The sequence below is a fragment of the Prionailurus viverrinus genome, chromosome A3 (genome assembly GCF_022837055.1).
Source record: "Prionailurus viverrinus isolate Anna chromosome A3, UM_Priviv_1.0, whole genome shotgun sequence".
Classification (NCBI taxonomy): domain Eukaryota; kingdom Metazoa; phylum Chordata; class Mammalia; order Carnivora; family Felidae; genus Prionailurus; species Prionailurus viverrinus.
Window position 1 is genome coordinate 29,880,077 of NC_062563.1, and position 18,583 is coordinate 29,898,659.

General features: G+C 55.8%; 2 protein-coding genes across 4 annotated transcripts in view; both read right to left on the bottom strand.

The window, feature by feature from the left end:
• Positions 1-2,918: 2,918 nt before the first annotated feature.
• AVP (arginine vasopressin) lies at positions 2,919-17,495 on the bottom strand. Its single transcript, XM_047852834.1, has 6 exons — positions 15,094-17,495; positions 7,696-7,757; positions 5,580-5,684; positions 4,727-5,158; positions 3,332-3,533; positions 2,919-3,097 (listed from the first exon to the last, which is right to left on the bottom strand). Exons 4-6 carry the CDS (start codon positions 4,844-4,846, stop codon positions 2,919-2,921), a joined length of 501 nt encoding a protein of 166 aa, XP_047708790.1. The 5' UTR covers positions 4,847-5,158; positions 5,580-5,684; positions 7,696-7,757; positions 15,094-17,495.
• Positions 17,496-17,648: 153 nt separating this feature from the next.
• UBOX5 (U-box domain containing 5) overlaps positions 17,649-18,583 on the bottom strand; it is a 38,814-nt gene continuing 37,879 nt past the window's right edge. For 2 of the 3 annotated variants that reach the window (XM_047852823.1, XM_047852824.1), the window contains exon 5: positions 17,649-18,395. In XM_047852823.1, the coding sequence (XP_047708779.1) occupies positions 18,187-18,395 (209 nt within the window). In that variant the 3' untranslated portion in view covers positions 17,649-18,186. The remainder of the gene's footprint in view (positions 18,396-18,583) is intronic. The other variant, XM_047852826.1, reaches the window with a different exon arrangement.

Sequence of the window (18,583 nt, forward strand, 5' to 3'; positions counted from 1 at the left end):
AGAGTTCGAGCCCCACATCGGGCTTGTTGCTGTCAGCTCAGAGCTCGCTTCGGATCCTCTGTCCCCCTCTCTCTCTGCTCCTCCTCTACTTGTTCTCTCTCACACACTCTCAAAAAAAATACAAAACATTTAAAAATTTTTTTAAAAAAGATGTTTTATTCGGGCTCTGGGCTGATGGCTCAGAGCCTGGAGCCTGTTTCCGATTCTGTGTCTCCCTCTCTGCCCCTCCCCTGTTCATGCTCTGTCTCTCTCTGTCCCAAAAATAAATAAATAAATAAATAAATAAATAAAGTCATTGTAATGAATGTCTCATTGTGGTTTTAATTTGCATTTCCCCACCAGCTAATGCTGTTCAACATCTTAACATGTGTTTATTTGCCACCTATATATGTTATTTGGCTATACGTCTGTTTAAATCTTTTGCCTATTTATTTTATTTTTTTAAAAGATTTTAAGTAATCTCTGCACTCCACGTGGGGCTCGAACTCACAACCCTGCGATCAAGAGTTGCATGCTCTACTGACTGAGCCAGCCAGGGGCCCCAAATCGTTTGCCCATTTAAAAATTTGAGTTGAGGAGCACCTGGGTGGCTCAGCCGGTTAAACGTCTGACTCTGGCTCAGGTCATGATCTCGTGGTCCGTGAGTTCAAGCCCCACATCGGGCTCTGTGCTGACAGCTCAGAGCCTGGAGTCTGCTTTGGATTCTGTGTCCCCCCCCCCCGCCCCTCCCCCACTCGTGCTCTGTCTTATTCTGTCTCTCAAAAATAAATAAATGTTAAAAAAAAAAGAATAAAAATTTGAGTTGAGTTGTTGCTCAAGGTCATGAACCATTTCTTCCATAGTTTCTTCAAGATGGTTCACAGTTTGGAGGCTCCTGGGTGGCTCAATCAGTTGAGCATCCAACTTTGGCTCAGGTCATGATCTCTTGGTTTGTGAGAGTGCGAGCCCCACATCGGGCTTGTTGCTGTCAGCTCAGAGCTCGCTTCGGATCCTCTGTCCCCCCCTCTCTCTGCTCCTCCCCTACTTGTTCTCTCTCACACGCTCTCAAAAATAAATACAAAACATTTAAAAAAAAAATTTTTAAAGGTTGTTTTATAGTTTAGGTTTTACATCTACGTATATGATCCATTTTTATTTAAACCAGCTGCGGGGCGCCTGGGTGGCTCAGTTGATCGTCTGACTTCAGCTCAGGTCATGATCTCACAGCTCTGTGAGTTCGAGCCCCACATCGGGCTCTGTGCTGACGGCTGGGAGCCTGGAGCCTGCTTCGGATTCTGTGTCTCCCTCTCTCTCTGCCCCTAACCCACTCGCATTCTGTTTCTCTCAAAAATAAATAACATTAAAAGAATTAAAAAAAAAAAAACAGCTGCTTCTTTCCACTTCCTTGTGTCAGGAAAGGTTTCTCAATTCTTATTAGGTCTGGTCCTGCCACAGACAGTCCTACCAAGACCTGGGACCCACCCTGGATGGGCCATACCAGGGCAGAGGCAGGAGACCATGGCAGGGATAAAAGCCCACACAGCTCTTGCCCTCCCTCTACATTTAATCATGATGGGCACTGAGCCAGGTCAGGGGTGACAGAAAACGGAGCTCTAAGACCAGAAAAAACTTGACCTTGGCTTGGCACGTGGAACCTGGCCAGGTCTGACTGAGGCTGAGTCATAAGGCTTTGCCCCAAGGTAGGGTGTTGGGGTCAGGGCACAGAGTGACTTCTGTCTTTGCTCCCTCCTGGCCTCTAAGTGGAAGATTCCAGAGGAGATGCAGCCTCTTCTCACCCCAAGTTCTGGAGCAAGAAATCCCAAGGATAGGATGTGGAGAACAGAGGGGGCAGAGAGAGAGGCTGGGAGGTGACGGAGGGAGTGAGAGGGCAGAAGGGGCAAGGGAGGGATGTAATGGGACAAGGAGAGAAGCAAGAGTGGGCCAAGGAGCTGGAGGATGGGGAAAGAGAGGGGAGTGAGGCGCAAAGGGGATAAAGGAATAGAGGGGACAAAGAAGGACATAGGGACACAGAATAGCACAGGCTAAATGCCAGTGGATGTCTTCCCTGAAGTTGCATGTGTCCAAGGGTGGAAGGTCCTAATGTGAGTGTGTGCACCTGTCCATGGTTGAGTCTGTTGTGTTTGTGGTTTTGAATGAGTATCTCAGGGTCTACATCTGTAACTGTGGTCAAGGATCATAAGGAATGCGGCTCATGATTATTTGTTGGTCTGTGTGGCAGCACGGATGGGGGGGCATGTAGTTAGGGTCTCGGTGGGCTCCCTCTCCCACTCTGGCTGAAGGGCCCCCATGGGATCTGCTTAGCTTTTTCCTGGACAGAGAGTACCTGGCCCTCTCTCTGGTGTATCTGGGGTGATTTGCCACCCCCCCCCCCCCAACACACACACACACACACACACACACACGGCACAACCCTGAATGAAATACTAGACTGGAAATCTGGGGTGTTGGGTGGGTCCCTGAAGCTGTGCCTCAGTCTCCTGGGATGTAAATGGGGATTGGAATTCCCTTGGTTCCTCCCCTTCGGCCTTTCTCGCGCTTCCCTCTGAGGCTCTCAACCTCTCTCTCCATCTCGGCTTCCTCTGTCCTCTCTCACTGTCTTGTCCACCAATGTCTCTCTCCTCCTTGCCTTTACTTCTATGCCTCTGCCAGAGGATGCCCTACTCCCGGCTCTGGCTCTGTTCCCCCCCCCACCCGGCGCCCCCTCCCCCCCCAGGTCGCCCCGTCCCTAGAACTCTGCAGAGCCAAGATCTCTTCCTCTAAGGATCCCGGACTAGTTGCAGCGGGTGAGGTGGGGGGTCCGCGCCCCACCGTCTCTTCTGCCCCCCTCCTCACGCCTGGAGACGGAAACAGACACTCGCGGGTGCATTTTAAAAGGTTTATTTTCCGGACTGCGGGGGCGGGAGGGGGGAGCGGGTGGCTCAGTAGACGCCGGGTGCGGCGGGCTCCGCGGGCTCGGGCGCCCCCGCCAGCTGCACCAGCCTCAGCAGCAGGGCGCCGGTCGACCCGTCCAGCTGGGTCCCGTTGCTCCGGTCGCTGGCGCGCGCGCGGCGGTGAAAACCAGCGCCCTCCCGGCACTCGGGCTCGGTCACGCAGCTCTCTGCGGGGGGCACGGGCAGAGCCCGCCGCTGACCGACCCAGATCGACCAGCCGGGGCCCGCGGGACCCCGCCCGCCCCCGGGGCCACGCCCACCGGGACCTCCGGACTTGCCCCGCCTGGACCCCGGCCCCGCCCCCGCCCGCCCCCGGGGCCGCGCCCACGGGAAGCTCCGCACCGCCCCCACCTGGACCCCGGCCCCGCCCCCGTCACCCCCGGGCCGCCCCGGCAGCGCACCGTCGTTGCAGCAGATCCCCGCGGCGGCGCAGCGGCCCCCGCTCCCGCACGGCTTGTGGCCCGACTGGCAGGGCGACGGCAGGTAGTTCTCCTCCTGGCAGCGCAGCGCCTCGGCCGTGCCCACGAAGCAGCCCAGCTCGTCGCCGCAGCAGATGCTGGGCCCGAAGCAGCGCCCTTTGCCCTCGGGGCCGCAGGGGAGGCACTGGCGGGAGGGCGGGGGGCGGGGGGTGAGCGCGGGCCCTGCGAGGCCCGGGGTGTGCAGGGGTCGCGGTCACGGGCGGGGGCACACGTCCACTAAACCCCCTTGGTTTTCAGGTGACTGAGGATACTGCACTCAGTGACAGCCCTCAGCACCCTCTCTGTCCCACCCCACCCCCACCCCTGGGCTACACGGAAACACCCTCCCTCTCAGGTCTGGAGTGCACCCTTCTCAGCTGCCCACCGCCCTTCCCATAACTCAGACCTTCTCCCGCGCCCTCACTCAAACTTGATCTTCAGCACCCACGCCCCTAGCAGAGAGCGTCATGCCATGCCCAGAACACTTCCAGGCCCTTCCTCCCCTTTCCTGTCCCATCGCAGCAAGCTGGTGGGCCTCTCTGGGCCCTGACCTCTGCTCACCTCTGTGGACTGTGGGTGAAAGGAGCTGGAGACCCAGGGAGAGCATGAGGCCCCTTGGTGACTCAGGCTTCCAAAGGTGCCAAGCAGAGAGAAGGGTAGTCTGTGGGGGCTGCACCCTATCCACTCTAGTTTGTTCAGTGGCTCAAAATTTAGCCACCTGTGGCCTGGGCAGAACTGGGCATGCTGATTGGATTTCCTTCCAATGGAAATGGAAGGGAATGGATACAAGGGAATCTACTGGTCGTGCAGCACAGGAGAACTGGGCTAGGTACCCAGCAGAACTTCCTTGAAGGAAGTGGCACCCTCACTCAAATGAGCTCAGAGCAATGGCCAGCTTCTGTGTGAGGCTTGGGGCGGGGGCGGGGGGGGGGGGGGGGGCTGTGGCCAGCAGAGGCTGAAGGCTGGATGGGAAAGCCTCCAGTCCTGGCTGGGACAGAGCCTGTCGGGGCTGCAAGGTCCCCATGGGCACAGAGGAGGCCTCGCTGTCCAGGTCTCATGGACCGGCCCCAATCCCAGGTCTCACAGACCGGGGAAACAGCTGTCTTTCCTGCATCCCCTGCCTGGCTGGGGATAGTGTCTAGGAAGTCCTGTAGCCCGTCCTAGCCTGCCTGGCAGCCTGGCCTCCTCTGCCCAGCCATGTCAAGCCTCCCTTCTTCTGGGCCGGTCCCCTAAAGCCTTGCCTCCCCCATGACTTCCTTCCCTCCCAGCCCCTGCACTAGATGCCAGCCCTAGGGCTCTGCCCCCTCCATGCAGCCCTGAGATGGGCCACAGTCATACCTGTCTCAGCTCCAGGTCAGACATGGCCCTCTTGCCACCCCTCGGGCAGTTCTGGAAGTAGCAGGCGGAGGTGAAGGCCAGCAGGCCCAGGAAGCAGGCGGGTAGCATGGTGTCCGGCATCCTGGAGCAGGTGGGCACAGTGTGTGGGGCCGCTGTGCGGACTGTGCTGGGCTGCCTTCGCTCGCTGCCTATTTATGTCCGCAGGTGTTCCTGGGAGACGACGTGACCGCCACCCCCCTCCCCAGTGGCTCCCCAGGAGCCCACGGCCTCCAGGTCCCAAACCGTCAGCAGTGATTCAGGCATCTGGGGACGCACGTGGACCTGTCTGTGGGGGCCTGTGGGGGAGGGGTGCCAGCCTCTGTGCTGTCATTGGCAGCCGTGTGGCTGCGATGTGACAGGAGCTGCAGTGACTGTAATTGTGGCTCTCTGGACCTGGGAAGAGGGACAGATGTGAGGGGGTCTCTAGGAGACCGTCCCCAATCTTTCCGGCAGCCCAGAAGAGGCTAGGGGTCAGTGAGCCTGTGCCCAGACAAGGCCCCCTGAGAAAGTGGTGAGGGAGGCCCGAGTGGCTGGTGTGTAAGGAACAGGGTCAGGCCCCAGCCCAGGAGTGCTGGGACAGGGGACAGTCAGGTGTGTAGAACTCCATGAGGATGGTTAGCCTTGTGAGAGGAAAAATGACCAAGGACGGCACAGACCCAAGGTGGTGCAGACAGAGGGCTTTGCACCAGAAAAGGAAATGGCTGCCATGGACCAGGCAGAGGGACCAACATGGAATCCGGACTGACAGGGTGAGTGGATAGGCTCCCAGGGGAAGCTGGGGACACTCCCACACACACAGCCCCCAAACACACACCCGGAGCAGGGTTCAGGGACTCAGACGCTGGAGACCTCGAGGACAGCTTCTTGGCACGCTCCCATTACTCCCCTCTCAGGTGGGAATATGGAGGTAAGGGAGTTTCTGCGGAGGAAAGGAGAAATCCAAACCCAGTAAGGTTCAGAGGTGAGGGGTGAGCCACCTGCCGCAATCCCTACCCCTATAAGGAGCATATGGGGACCAGGGCAGGTGCCATCTCAGGCTTTGGGTGGAAGTAGGGGCACGGAAGGTTTCTTGTTGGGGGATGGGAGGAGCCACAGCCAAATGAGCCCAGCCTGAGAAAGCAGACTTTGGTTGGTGACCTCAGGCTCGTGGGATGAAGGGACTAAAGCCTCCCTCTCCTGGGCCACCGGAGCGCCCGTCCCGTCCTTGGACCCAGGCTAGCCACATGAGTCCTTTCAGGATTTACTCAGCCCCCAGCTCTTCTAACCCCAGACTCTTCGCCTCCTCTTTGGGTGCCGCGGGAAAGCTCTGACTGCCTTCTCCTCACCAAGTGCTGGAGGGGCTCTAGTGTCCCAGGGAGGGAACCACCACACTCAGGACCTGATGCCAGGCTTTTCAGGAACATCCCCTGAGGGATGGTGAGGACTCTGGAGCCAATGGCCTGTCAAGAATCTGGCCTCTCAAAGCGTCATGACTTGGGCAGGTTACCCGACCTCTCTGTGCCTCACTTTCTTCCAGTGTGAGGTCGGGAAGATACTGGATACACCTCACAGGGTTGTGAAGACTGAAATAATATACTATATAAGAGCTTTAGAAAAGTCCTGCACCGTCGTAAAGCTAATTAATAACAGTATTGTAGTTTTTTTTGTTTTTTTTTTGAGAGAGAGAGAGGGCACAAGTGAGGGGCAGAAAGAGAGAGAGGGAGAGAGAGAGAGAAAGAGAAACAGGGCTCACCCAATATGGGACTTAAACTCATGAACCATGAGCTCATGACCTGAGCCAAAGTCAGATGCTTAACCGCCTGAGCCACTGAGGTGCCCCAATAGTATTGTATTATTAATGCCTTTATTCTTATTAAAAACTGAAGAGAGTTTTCCAGAGAGAGTAGCTTTCTGGGTTAACCCAGCAGGAACATTTTCATTCCATTCACGGGGCCCAGAGAGAAGCTGGGTCTAAATTATTGCCTCCTGAGACACTGGGCTGTGGAGGCCACAGGCCTGGTGTAGGCCAGCTCTGTGGTCTTGGCCCAGCACCTTACCCTCTCCGCACTTCAGGTCTGAGTTGTCATCTGAAAATGGATGGCACTACACTAACTGAAGGGGTCAGGCCCTGACACAGGCCAGGACACTCATGTCCCAACCAGTCATGTCTACCCAGACGATCACTCTAAGACTTGCCTCTCACACCAGGGCCCCCTTAAAGACCCCAAGCACCATCTCCCTTGAGAAGCTGGAAGGCCTGCTTCTCCTTATAGCCATCTTCTTGGAACACACGTGGGCTAGAAAAAGTCTTGTTACTGTGCTGACTGGCATTTCACATATATCACCTCACACGTCACATGGACCTTCTGGACACTCCATGTTCCCACACTTCCCTTATACGTTCCCTTTTCAAGTCTGCTTTTTCACACCTTCTCTATCCTTACGTTTCCTACACCTGGGCTCATGGATCTTTATTCACGTGTAATTTTTATTTATTTTTCTTTTTTTTTTTAAATTCTTGAGAGAGAGAGAGAGACAGAGCATGCGCTGGGGAGGGGCAGAGAGAGAGGGAGACACAGAATCCGAAGCAGGCTCCAGGTCTCCAAGCTGTCCGCACAGAGCCTGACGCGGGGCTTGAACTCACCAACTGTGAGATCATGACCTGAGCAAAGCCGGGCGCTCAACCGGATGAGCCACCCGGGCGCCCCTCGAATCTCAGAATATTCTTTAAAGAACTTCCTCACCATTAGACCCTCTTTTCTGAGAACAGGTAACAGTTAACTGCCCCGGTCCCTCCACTCGTTTCTTCGTTTCTTATTCTCCTTTTCTCAAGATCAACCCGGTGGCTGTACCACGTGACATGCATGCTACCTGTTGGCAGGGGTTGGCCTCATCTTCCTCTTCTAAGGGACTCTGCTGCCGGAAGTAAGTCTGTCCCTCCCCCTCCTCACCTGTTTTCCACAAGTGTGACTCGAGGACCCTCAGCAGTGTAGACGCACAAATGCCCTGTCAACTGTGAAGAGGTGAACAGCAGTGAACACAAACTGCTTACTGAATCGAATCCCAGACGACACACTGAGCAAGGACAGTGGGAGAAAATGCTGGGCTTCAGGCAGACAGGTGTGGAGCTGAGATGCATCCACGCCACGAGTGGGAGAAAACACTCATGGGGAGATCTCGGTGCGAATATTCATCAGATGTCTACAGGGGGTTACGTTAAGCCTAAAGGAGTCAGACATGAAAAGGCCTCGTAAAAAAAGTCTAATTTGCAAAAAACAACTTAAATAGGCAAAATAAGCTAGGAGACGTATTTTTGACACTCTCTCCAGTGTTAAAATCTTGTGGTGGCAGGATGGATGGAGTCACCTCTGGGGGGCTCAGCTCCAGCAGTGGCCTGGCTTTGTGTCCCTGCTGGGGTTACTGGCTGCCACCCCTGGGCCCACAGAGGCCGTCCCCTGCGCTATCCCGCCTCCTGCCGCCCAGCAGCCCAGGGGAAGGCCAGGAGCCCTGTGGGGCGAAGGAAGACAGGAAGAGGCCCCGAGGGCCTCGGGGACCCAGCGGCGGCGAGAGCCGTGCCCTGACTGCTGAGAGCCGCATAAGCGAGGCGCCTGCGGCCCCGCCAGGCCAGCGGGGTGGGGGGCGCCCCCGGGGACCCGGCCAGGCCCTGCGCTCCCGTCTGAGAAAGGGGTGCACCGCAGGGAGAGTGGGAAGCAGAGGCCAAGGTGCCGGGAAGGCTTCTAGAATATTCTTTCGGTGCCTCAGTCCTTCGGTGTGGTAAGGACACGGCACAGGACACACAGGCTATAGGACCTGTTGACCCACAGAGGACAACACAGACTTCCACATCAGTGAGCTATGCCATCACGGGGCCAAATTGTTCACACTCATTAGCCCCATAAAACCCTAAGAAAGGAGGAAGTATTTTTTATTGACTGTTGCTGACAGGAGACAGGGACAGAGAGGTTGAGTGGCTTGCCCAAGGAGGCACAAGTTAAAACAAAACAAAACAAAACAGCAGAACTGGGCCCCAGGGTCTGTGTCCTTCACCACTCCACTGTCTCATAACTGGCCAGTTATGGCTGACTCACCAAGACATTACTATGTACTAGGATTCAAAGTTGGAGGTTGGTGGTCTTGTGGCTGGCTCAGGGATCACCCAGGGCTTTCTTATACCCTTCTGGCACCCTCCACATGTCTGGGTGTCTCTCCTCATGGCAAGGAGGGCCGCCACAAAATGGTTCCCTTCAAGTGGGTCCCCCTGAGCACAGACCCAGAGGAAAGGACTCCTCCAGCTCCTCCAGAAACAATCATGGGAACAACAGAGTCTTCCAGGGCACAGCCCCCAGGGTACCCATTCAAGGCAGGTATGTCCCCTGTTCTCACCCAGAGGAGGGTCAGAATAGACCCTCTGAGGCATGAGGCCAGGGCCAAGTCCCCTCTCTTAGGCCTTACTGGTCCTTGAAGCCCTAAAACCCTGAAATCCTGTGGTAGCAGACCGGAATCTGCCAGAATCCCGCCCTCAGGAGGCCACGTGACTCCAAAGACCCAGCTGCTTCATCCCCCACCTGCCACAGGGCAGCGGGGTCCAAACCAGAATGTGCATGTCAGTTTCACTACCTTCTGGCCCTTTCTGGACACTCCGACATGCTCCTCATGTTCTTGAGAGTCTGGCGCCAGCCCTCTACTCCTGGTTCCACGTTCTCTAACAAGGTTTGGTAAATTCGAGCAAAAGGAACTTACTGAAAGGCTACTGAGAGCTCATAATGTAAGGGAAAGCTGGAGACCCGGGGCTCAGCAACTATTTCTGGAGGATCATGAAACAGGAACCTGGGAAGGACTCCTGGAATGGCTGTGTCGGATCTCCCTGGCGGCAGGCCCTGAGATGGGGGCTCTTGCACGTGTGATTGCCGAAGGAGGGAGGGAGGGCTCTCGGGAGTGAGTGAAGCAGGACTGGGCTGGGGAAGAAGCCAGGCAAAGGTGGGTCAGCTGGAGTCTAGCCTCAGCCTGAACCCGCGGACAGCTCCAGAGTTGCCCTGCTCTGAGGCCAGGGGGTTGATTTTTTTTTTTTCCTGATGTTTATTTATTTTGAAAGAAGAGAGAGAGAGAGAGAGAGGGAGAGGGAGAACTCGAGTTGTGGGAGGGGCAGAGAGAGAGGAGAGAGAATCCCAAGCAGGCTCCGCGCCGTCAGCGCAGGGAGCACAGGGCTCGATCCCACGAACTGTGAGATCATGACCTGAGCTGAAATCGACTGAGCCACCCAGGTGCCCCTGGGTTGATTTTTTTTTTTTTTAACATATCTGAGTATTAGTTGGGGGCTGGGGGCAGGGGGAGGGGATCTCCCAGGCATTTTCTTGGTGAGGTGGCTGCCCTTGGCCGAGGGCAGGTCTTTAGAGACAGGTCAGCCGTAAGCCATGTGCAATGTGCACAGCATCTGGGGGACGAACGGGTCCGGCGTCCGCCGTGGGATGACTTCGTCCCTCTGCTCAGATTCACGGTCTGGGGAGTGAAGTCTGGCTTTGCTCGCCTCCTATGTCCATCCCCTAGGTGTCTGAATGAAGCTCCCTCAGACTGTATCCAATGGAGAAAGAAGCCGAGGCTTGAGGGAAAACCAAGGCGGTATTATGAAGGGGCAAATGGATGCTGCGGAGCCAACTCCTCCTCCCACCAAAAACATCCACGGAGCGATTTTTCTGAAATCAGAACCAGAGTCCCATCTTTCCTGCCCCCCAACTTAACCTTAGCAGAACTGACCTCCTCCTCCTGTGGGTCAACATGGTACCCCCAAAATGCTTGGTTCACGTGTTTCCCTGTCCCTCTGTGCCACCAGTGTTCCTTTCTACAGTGGGTCCCCGGACCCAGTGCATCCCACATAGGGTCTTCGGTAAATGACTGACTTAGTGGCGAGCCCCAGTGAGCGTCACGTGCCTCTGTCTGTGCCGGGAACACAGACATGTGCCAGGATGCAGAGTATTAGCCTAGGAACGTCTTCGGGCTTTCGCCTTTCTCTGCCGACGAGGACTCTGGCTTTGCCTTCCTGGTTTCTCCTCGCCATAACCCCCCCAGCCCTCTCTGGACAGCCGTCTAGGATCTTTTCATTGTTGCAGCTACTACTGCCGTAGATCAGAAGTCCACACAGGGCACAGCGGACACCTTTTCTCTGCTCCACCACGACTGGACGTGTGCATGGCTAGGAGCTGGAGTCCTCTGGCGACTTCTTCGCTCGCGTGCCCGGGGAACCTAGGCTGGGGTGACCCAAAGGCGGGGCTTGGCTGGGACTGCCGACAGGAGTACCTGTGGTACTGTGGTACTACCTGTGGCCCCTCTGTGGGGCTTTTTGCAGCTTGGTGGCCTCAGGATAGTTGGACTTCTTAAGTGTTCCGGCTTCCAGAATGCTCCAGGAGTGTTCTAGCAAACCAGGGCTTGGCAAGTGTTCCAGCAAATGAGGCAGAAATGTTGTGACATTTTGTGACAGCGTCGGAAATCACACAGGGTCAGCGCTGCTACACTCAATTGGTCGAAGCAGCCACAAGCCCGTCCGGAGTCGAGAGAAGGAACAGCGTGCCCCTTTGGATGGAGGAGCACTTGGCACTCTGGCAACTGGTCATTTAAAATAGTCACAGTGGGGACGTCTGGCTGGCTCAGTTGGAAGAGCGTGTGACCCTTGATCTCAGAGTTGTGAGTCTGAGCCCCACGTTGGGGGTAGAGATTACTTAAAAATAAATAAGCTTAAAAAATAAAAACAGAATAGTCACAGGGGCATGAGGTCAGGAGGAAAGGACGAAGACTAAGACTTGAGATCCATTTTTCCAAGGAGTCTTGGAAAGGGAGGTGACAGAACAGCTGCAGAGGAGTAGCGTGGGAGGTGGATGGGAGGTGGCCGGGGGGATGGCCAGGGGACGGGAGGTGGCGGGGGGGATGGTGGATGGGAGGTAGCCAGGGGATGGGAGGTGGCCTGGAGGTGGCCAGGAGGTGGCCAGGGGATGGACGAAGGATGGGAGGTGGCCGGAAGTTGGCCAGGGGACGGGGACAAGGGGTGGATGGGAGGTGGCCAGGAGGTGGCCGGGACGGGAGGATTTTAGGAGGTGTTGCTGAGTAACAGCCCAGTGTGAAATGGCATTTAGGTTGCTGAATCTGTTTCTTTGGCCCCGAACCGGATGGCTCTAAGACTGAGCTGTGGTGGTCAGACTTGCAAGCATTATGCAGACCAAGTTGGGGCAGGTCTAGCCAGCCGCACCCAGCCTGCCCCCAGAAACTTTCAGGGTGGGGGTGCCTACTGTCATTTCCGTTGTCTCATTACCAAGGGTCAATTTGCAAGGCCATCTCATGCATAAACGCGTGCCCTGGCATCTCATTTCCCCTGGTGTTCATGCTCCCCGGCCCCTCCTTGTTCCCAGGGGCCAGATTCCCCCCAAGCCTGATCTCATCTTTTGGGTGGGAGGGAGAGGAAGGCAGGACAGAGGGGTTCTCTCTGGAGGATCCTGGTTCCTGAGACAGGCTAATTGCAGGCTCCCTAATTAATGAGCCATGGGGTTGCATTTCATCAGCTGAGTCACAGTTGATGTCTGGGCCCTGGACCCAAGGGGAGGGTATCAGGAACCATGGGAGGGGAGGCCAGCCTGTGTCTCTGCCTTTCCCGACCATGATTCTCTACCCCTTCTTTTAAGATTTTGTTTTTAAGTAATCTCTACACCCAACATGGGGCTCGAACCCACAATCTCGAGATCAAGTCGAATGCTCCACCAACTAAGCTGGCCAGACACCCCTATTCCCTCTGTTTTCAAACCCAGTTCTCTCTACTGGCTTAGAGGGTATCAGACTGCCCGTCTTCCTCCCTACTCCTGTCTCTGCTTCCCTAGCCCTGGCACCTTCCTGGGACGGTCCCCTAGTCTGTCCATCCCTTATGCCTTCATACACCACGGGACCACACAGGGCTCATCTGGTTACTGTTTCCCACTCATCCCGTTCCTCTTTCAAATAGGATCTCCCCCAGCCACACATATCACACAACTGGGGTTGCCGTCTGCAGTGTGGCAACCACGGCTCGGTGGGATGCCAATCCCCACCACCGTGAGCACGACCGCAGACTGCCAAAGGCCATTCCGGGGCCACTTGGCACCTGCTCCTTCCCATGTCCTCCTCCTTCAGTGGCTGCACATGATGGGTACTTTTCCATTCAGACTTCAGCTAGATTTCTCCACTTACACGAAGTTAACTGTGCTGAGTCTTTGTTGGGGGAACAGCTTTTATTTTTGTGCCTAGAGGTGTAATATTTTTTAATTTTCAAAAGCTGTGCTATAGCTTGGTCATGAGTTGTTATTCCAAAATTAGACTATTTTTTATGTCTCTGGTTCTGGTTTGCATGGTAGACTTGGGCCCGAGCAGGTAGAGGAGTTGCACCAGATCAGTGCTGGCAGTGCTTCTGCCCTGCCTGAGGTCCCAGCTCAATAGAGGGATCCTTAGAGGCCCTCCTGTGACATCCAGGCCACTCTTATGGAGGGAACTTGAGTCTGCTCTTTGGCAGCCTCTGCCACCAGTAGGGCATCTCAGGGGTAAGGAGTGGCCTTCAAGTCAGCCGAGCTCTTCGTGGACCCGAGCCTCAGTTTCCTCCTTCAGGAGTTAAAGACTCGGGGGGCCCGGCTAGCTCAGTCCGTAGATCATGTGACTCTAGATCTCAGGGTTGTGAGTTCAAGCCCCATGTTGGCCAGAGAACTTACTTAAAAAAAAGCGGGGAGAGCGCCTGGGTAGCTCAGTATGTGAGGGTCTGACTTTGGTTCAGGTCACGATCCCATGGTTTGTGGATTCAAGCCCCGCATCAGGCTTGCTGCTGTCAGTGCAAAGCACACTTCCAACCATCTGTCCCTCTCTCTCTCTGCCCCTGCTTGCTCGCTTGCTCTCAAAAAATAAATAAATCTAAAATAACAACAAAAAAGAGCCGCAAGGATTAAATGAGGTAATATACATAAAGCACCCAGCACAATGCAGAGAGAGGGAGACACATAATCTGAAGCAAGCTCCAGGCTCCAAGCTGTCAGCAGCTGTCAGCTTACCCGAGTGAGCCACCCAGGCGCCCCCCCCCCAAAAAAAAAAACTTCTGGATCTTTGCCAGAGGATCTCTGGGGCTAGAATCCTGGGAGTGGGATGGCTGGGTCAGAGGGTCCACACACATGTAGCCCTCTCGCCTTGCCCTTGGCAGTTTGTACGCCTCTCATTCCCACCAGCAGCACGTGATAGCACCTGTGAGACCAGAGCACCCACGGCACGTTGTAGCCAGACTGTGAGATGGGTGCCCATGTGCTAAGCAAGACACAGTGTTTCAGGATTGTTTTTATTTTATCACATTATGAGCAAGGTTGAGCATCTTTTGGTATGTTTAAAAGGCTATTTGCATTTCTTTGTGAATCTGGATTTTATTTTTATTAAAAAAAATTTTTTTTAACGTTTATTTATTTTTGAGAGATAAAGCACAAGCAGGGGAGGGGCAGAGAGAGGGAGACACAGAATCTGAAGCAGGGCTCTAGGCTGCAAGCTGTCAGCAGAGAGCCCGACCCGGGGCTCCAACCCACGAACCATGAGACCGTGACCTGAGCTGAGGTCGGACGCTTAGCCGACTGAGCCACCCAGGTGCCCCGATCAGGTTTTTATTTTTAGAAACTATATATTAACCATTTGCATAATACAAGTCCCAATATATTTTCCCAGCTTGTAATTTATATTTTTACTTTGCTAATGGGGGCTTTTCCCCCGATGTACAAGTTTTTTTTGTTTTTAATTTCAACGTAGTCAAATTTATCACTCTTCTCCCGTGCTGTATCTGGACTTTGAATGAGGAGGGTTTTCCTCATTCCCGGGTTCACAGTAATCCCCTCATTTTCCATTTTCTTCTAGTTCTTGGATGGTTTCCTTCTTCCAGGAGCTCCAGCTCCACTTGGTGAAGGTCCATTTTTCCCTGTTGGTTGGTGATGCCCCCATTATGGTGCCCCGAGTTTCCACAGGCACTTGGACCTGCTTCTGGATTTTCAGTTCTGTTTCGTTGGTCTATGTATACAAGGGTCAGCTCTCCCCACCGAACCCAAACCATTCTTCATTTTCAGCATTTTCCTGTCCCCACCCCCCCCCCCCCCGGCTTGTTTTTCCAAATGATTTTGGTAATAAGAACAGTGTCTAATGACAAAGGCAAATGTCCAGGAAAGAATGTTAAGGGAAACTGCAGTCAACAGAACACACAGCATATTATACATACTTTCTTCCTCCCCTGTAAGATATTGTAAGAGAAAAAAAAAAACCAACCCAAAGTGTTTGTGTGGTCACATGGTGATAACATGCAGCATCGCCTCACTGCTGGCACAAACCTTTGGTGGAGGGAAGGGTGCCTCTTGTCCCTTCTTCCTCACTTCCTCCCGTGCCACTCTGGAGATCTTGTGACCCCTCTGGGCCATGGCACTTCTTTATAAGAGAGGGAGTGCATCACTGCGGGGTGGAGCCTGGGGTATGGCCTCTGCCACCTATGGCTGGACAGAGCATCTTTGGCTGATCCCCAGCCCAGCCAGTCCCTTCCAGCCTAGATCTGGAAGGAAAGACCCTGCCGGAGCAGGCTGCAAAGGGACTTGAGGGGACTGGAAGAGGGCGGAGGGGCCACCTCCGAGGGAGGGGACAGCCCTGAGGCGCCCCGCCCCGCCCACAGCCCTCACAATGGCAGCTGGCCCAGTATTACAAGCCCGCCGGCAGGAGGCTAGCAACGGCCTGGAAGCCGGGCGGGCGGCGGCTTCCTCCAGGGACAGGTCGCTTTGTCTGCAGACCTACTTACAGCAACCTCCGTGGCAGAGGACTGGTTTCCTGGGGGATGGAAAAGCTCCGCGCGGCCGGGCGGTCTCGAGCTGGAGACGCGCGGGGAGCAGCAGTGCGGCCGGGGGCTAGGGCAGCCTGCTCCGCCCGGGCGCCCAGGTGCTGCAGGGTCCTGCGGCCAGGCTTCCAGGAGATGGAATACTCTGTGAGCACCGAGCAGCTGCTCCTCTTCTTCCTGGCTATCTGGTTCTTCTACTTCTTCTAAGTGGCCCTCCCTCCCGTTGCCCCTGGGGCTGGCGGGCCACAGCAGGAGCGAGCTGGCCCAGTCCCTGTTCAAGGGCGCAGAGTGGCCAAGGGCTGGGGCCTCAGCCCCACAGGGAGGACAGCCAGGACGCAAGGCCGCACTGCCCCTTGGAGATGAATATTTGGGGCCCAGGGACCCAGGGCTGCGCACCACAAACGGGCTTGGCGTCGAGTAAATGATACAGGAAAGGGGAAGACGGGCGCCCCACAGAACCTGCGGTCTGCGAGGGGGCAGTGGGCCTCATCAAGGCTTTGCGGTCCTGCATCTACTAGAGTCCGAGTCAACTCCGTGTTTACTGGTTAGCTGCTTTGTGCCTGGCCCCTGGCTCTGCTGAGAAATAAACTGCCCTCTGAGCCTGGTTGGCGGCAGGTGAGATGTTATTCCCGTTTTCTAGGGGCGAGGAACTGCCCAGCTGGCCGTGCCTAGTGCCGTTTCTGGCAAGGCTGGTGAAAGACAAATGTCCTTTTGGGGGGCGCTTTAGAATAAGATAAAGGGGCACCTGGCTGGTTCAGCCGATAGAGCATGTGACTCTGGATCATGGGGTCGTGACTTCAAGCCCCGTGTTAGGTGTAGAGCTTAAAAAAACAGTAAGATAAAAATGAATGCATCTCCAAGGATGTGGGTGTGGCTCCACCTGGTCACAGGACAGGAACTGTCCACCCCAGCAGCTCCCATGGCTGGTTTCCTACCAGAGCCTCCTGGGGCGCAGAAGCTCTTTTCAAATGCAGATCACCAGGTCCCTCCGCTAGAGGGAGAAAACTCTGCCCCCATCTGGATGTGCCTTATGTAGACCCCACCCGGGAAGGGGCTTCCTCTGGCTCCCTGGGGTGGGGCTCACAGGACGCCCCCCAGAGAGAAGGGCTCCTGAGTAGTGAACCTGCTTCAGGTTGGCTGCTCCCCTGAGGTCACCACAGGCTGAGGGCAGCCATCCCCCCAACCCCAGCAGTGCTTTTGCTCCAAATGCTGGGGCTTTTCTTAGAACACAAGCAAGGAGGGTAAGGCCAGGCCATTTGAAGCCAAAGAACAGCTCAGAGGAAAAGCCAGCAGTGCAGACTCTGAAGTCTCAGGTGAGGCTGTGTCAAGGGAAGGAATTTCCTTTGAGGAGCACAAATACCCCCGGAATCTCTAACCCCACCCCCAGATCTCTAAATTCCCGGGACTCAAGAATCTGAGTTTTTAATCAGCTCCCTCCTTCCCGGGGTCACTCCCTGGGGATCCCCCTGGAGCATGAGCTGCAGGCCTGTGGGAGGGGAGGGGAGCAGGTGGCTGGGATTTCTGGGCAGCTTATGGTCGTGAGGACTCAAGGTGAACTCCCTCCTGACATCCTCCAGGGCACGGGGAACAGCCTGGTGCATTTTCTCACTGCAGTCCTTCCAGGAAGTAGAACCTCTTCCACACAGTAAACAGTTGTAGGAATATATACGTTCCCTCTGGGACGCCACAGAACTGAATTTTGAATGAAAACAATGCAGCCTATAAACAAGCACTTTTCCCAGAATGGGCCCCGTGCAGAAAAGCTCTGTTCTCAGAGGGCAGTGCACAGGCTCCGCCAAGATGAGGGAAGCGTGTGCCACACCGGCCCAAGGGAGGGTGCCCAACCCACCCTGCGTGCACACCCACGTGCAAACCCTCACACATGCCAAGCATCAAAAACGTGACTTCTCGCCCCTTCAGGCCATTGACCTGAATTGCAGCCAGACGGGGTTGCACTGACTGCTCGAGGCTGCCCTATGATGGTCCCACTTTGTGTGGGTGCCGCTGGGGACAGGAGTATGACGACACTGACAGGCACTCTGTCAGGAGGAAGTCCACAGAGGACAGACGTCAACCATCGCTTTATTAAGGCTCAGAGTCGTCTGCCAGTCGGGGGCTGAGTCACTCACCGCAGACTCCAGCCACGGAACACTCTAGGTGACCCCACGGGCGGAGGCTGTCCTTGAGCTCTCAAGCCATGGTCTCTCATGCTCCACTCGGGTCCATCCTGCAGGGCTGGGGTATGTGTGCAGCCAACTCAGGGAGCCCTTGGCAGGGTGGGGCTGGCTCTAACAGGCCCTGGGCTCTGGCAGGGGGGTGGCAGGGAGGCACAGGAGGGCAGGGATACATCCCCTATCCCTCCCAGCCCAAACTATGGCTTTGTTACCCTATTGCCACTTGAGCAGGAGTGGAGCGCCCCTCCCCTGTGCTCTGGCCCGGGTGCTACACTCTGGAAGGAGGCAAAGGGAAAGCCCCTGGGGAGGAAAGGGCCCCTCTGTGCTTGGGATTTGGCCTGACTTCAGGGGATCGTGCCCCCCAACCCCACACACACACTCCCTCAGCTCCTCCCATCGACAGGTCTTCTCAGGTTGGGGCCGGTCACTCAGAAGTGGACACGCAGCACGTCCTGGCTGGCAAATGGCCTCTGGCAGGCTGTGCACGTCATGGGCAGGGAGCGCTGCTTCTCACCCAGGCAGGGCCGGCATAGGAGGTGGCCACAGGGGAGCTGGTACACAGGCTCCTTTTTGAAGTAGGGAGAAAATGCTCTTTTGCAGGAGGCACACTCGGGCCCCGGGATGCTCCCAGGCTGCTCTGGTAAATCAGGGAGGAAAATAGGCCAAGGTGAGGCGAAAGCTGTCCCCTGGTCCAGGCTCCGTCCTGATGGCAGGGCATGAGCCTGAAGTGGGACAAGAAGCTTCCCCACCCTCCACCCCTTCAGCGGCATGGCTTTATCCCTCCTGGGGCCACTTCTGGCTGCTCTGGGAGGAGAGGGTGTTGGG

What these genes read in the sequence shown, in the direction of transcription:
- AVP (XM_047852834.1), bottom strand. Translation starts at nt 4,846, where the DNA reads ATGCCGGACACCATGCTACCCGCCTGCTTCCTGGGCCTGCTGGCCTTC. An exon ending in CTGACCTGGAGCTGAGACAG is followed by an intron (nt 3,534 to 4,726) that starts GTATGACTGTGG and finishes CCCTCCCGCCAG; the next exon opens with TGCCTCCCCTGCGGCCCCGA. An exon ending in GGGGATCTGCTGCAACGACG is followed by an intron (nt 3,098 to 3,331) that starts GTGCGCTGCCGG and finishes TGCCCCCCGCAG; the next exon opens with AGAGCTGCGTGACCGAGCCC.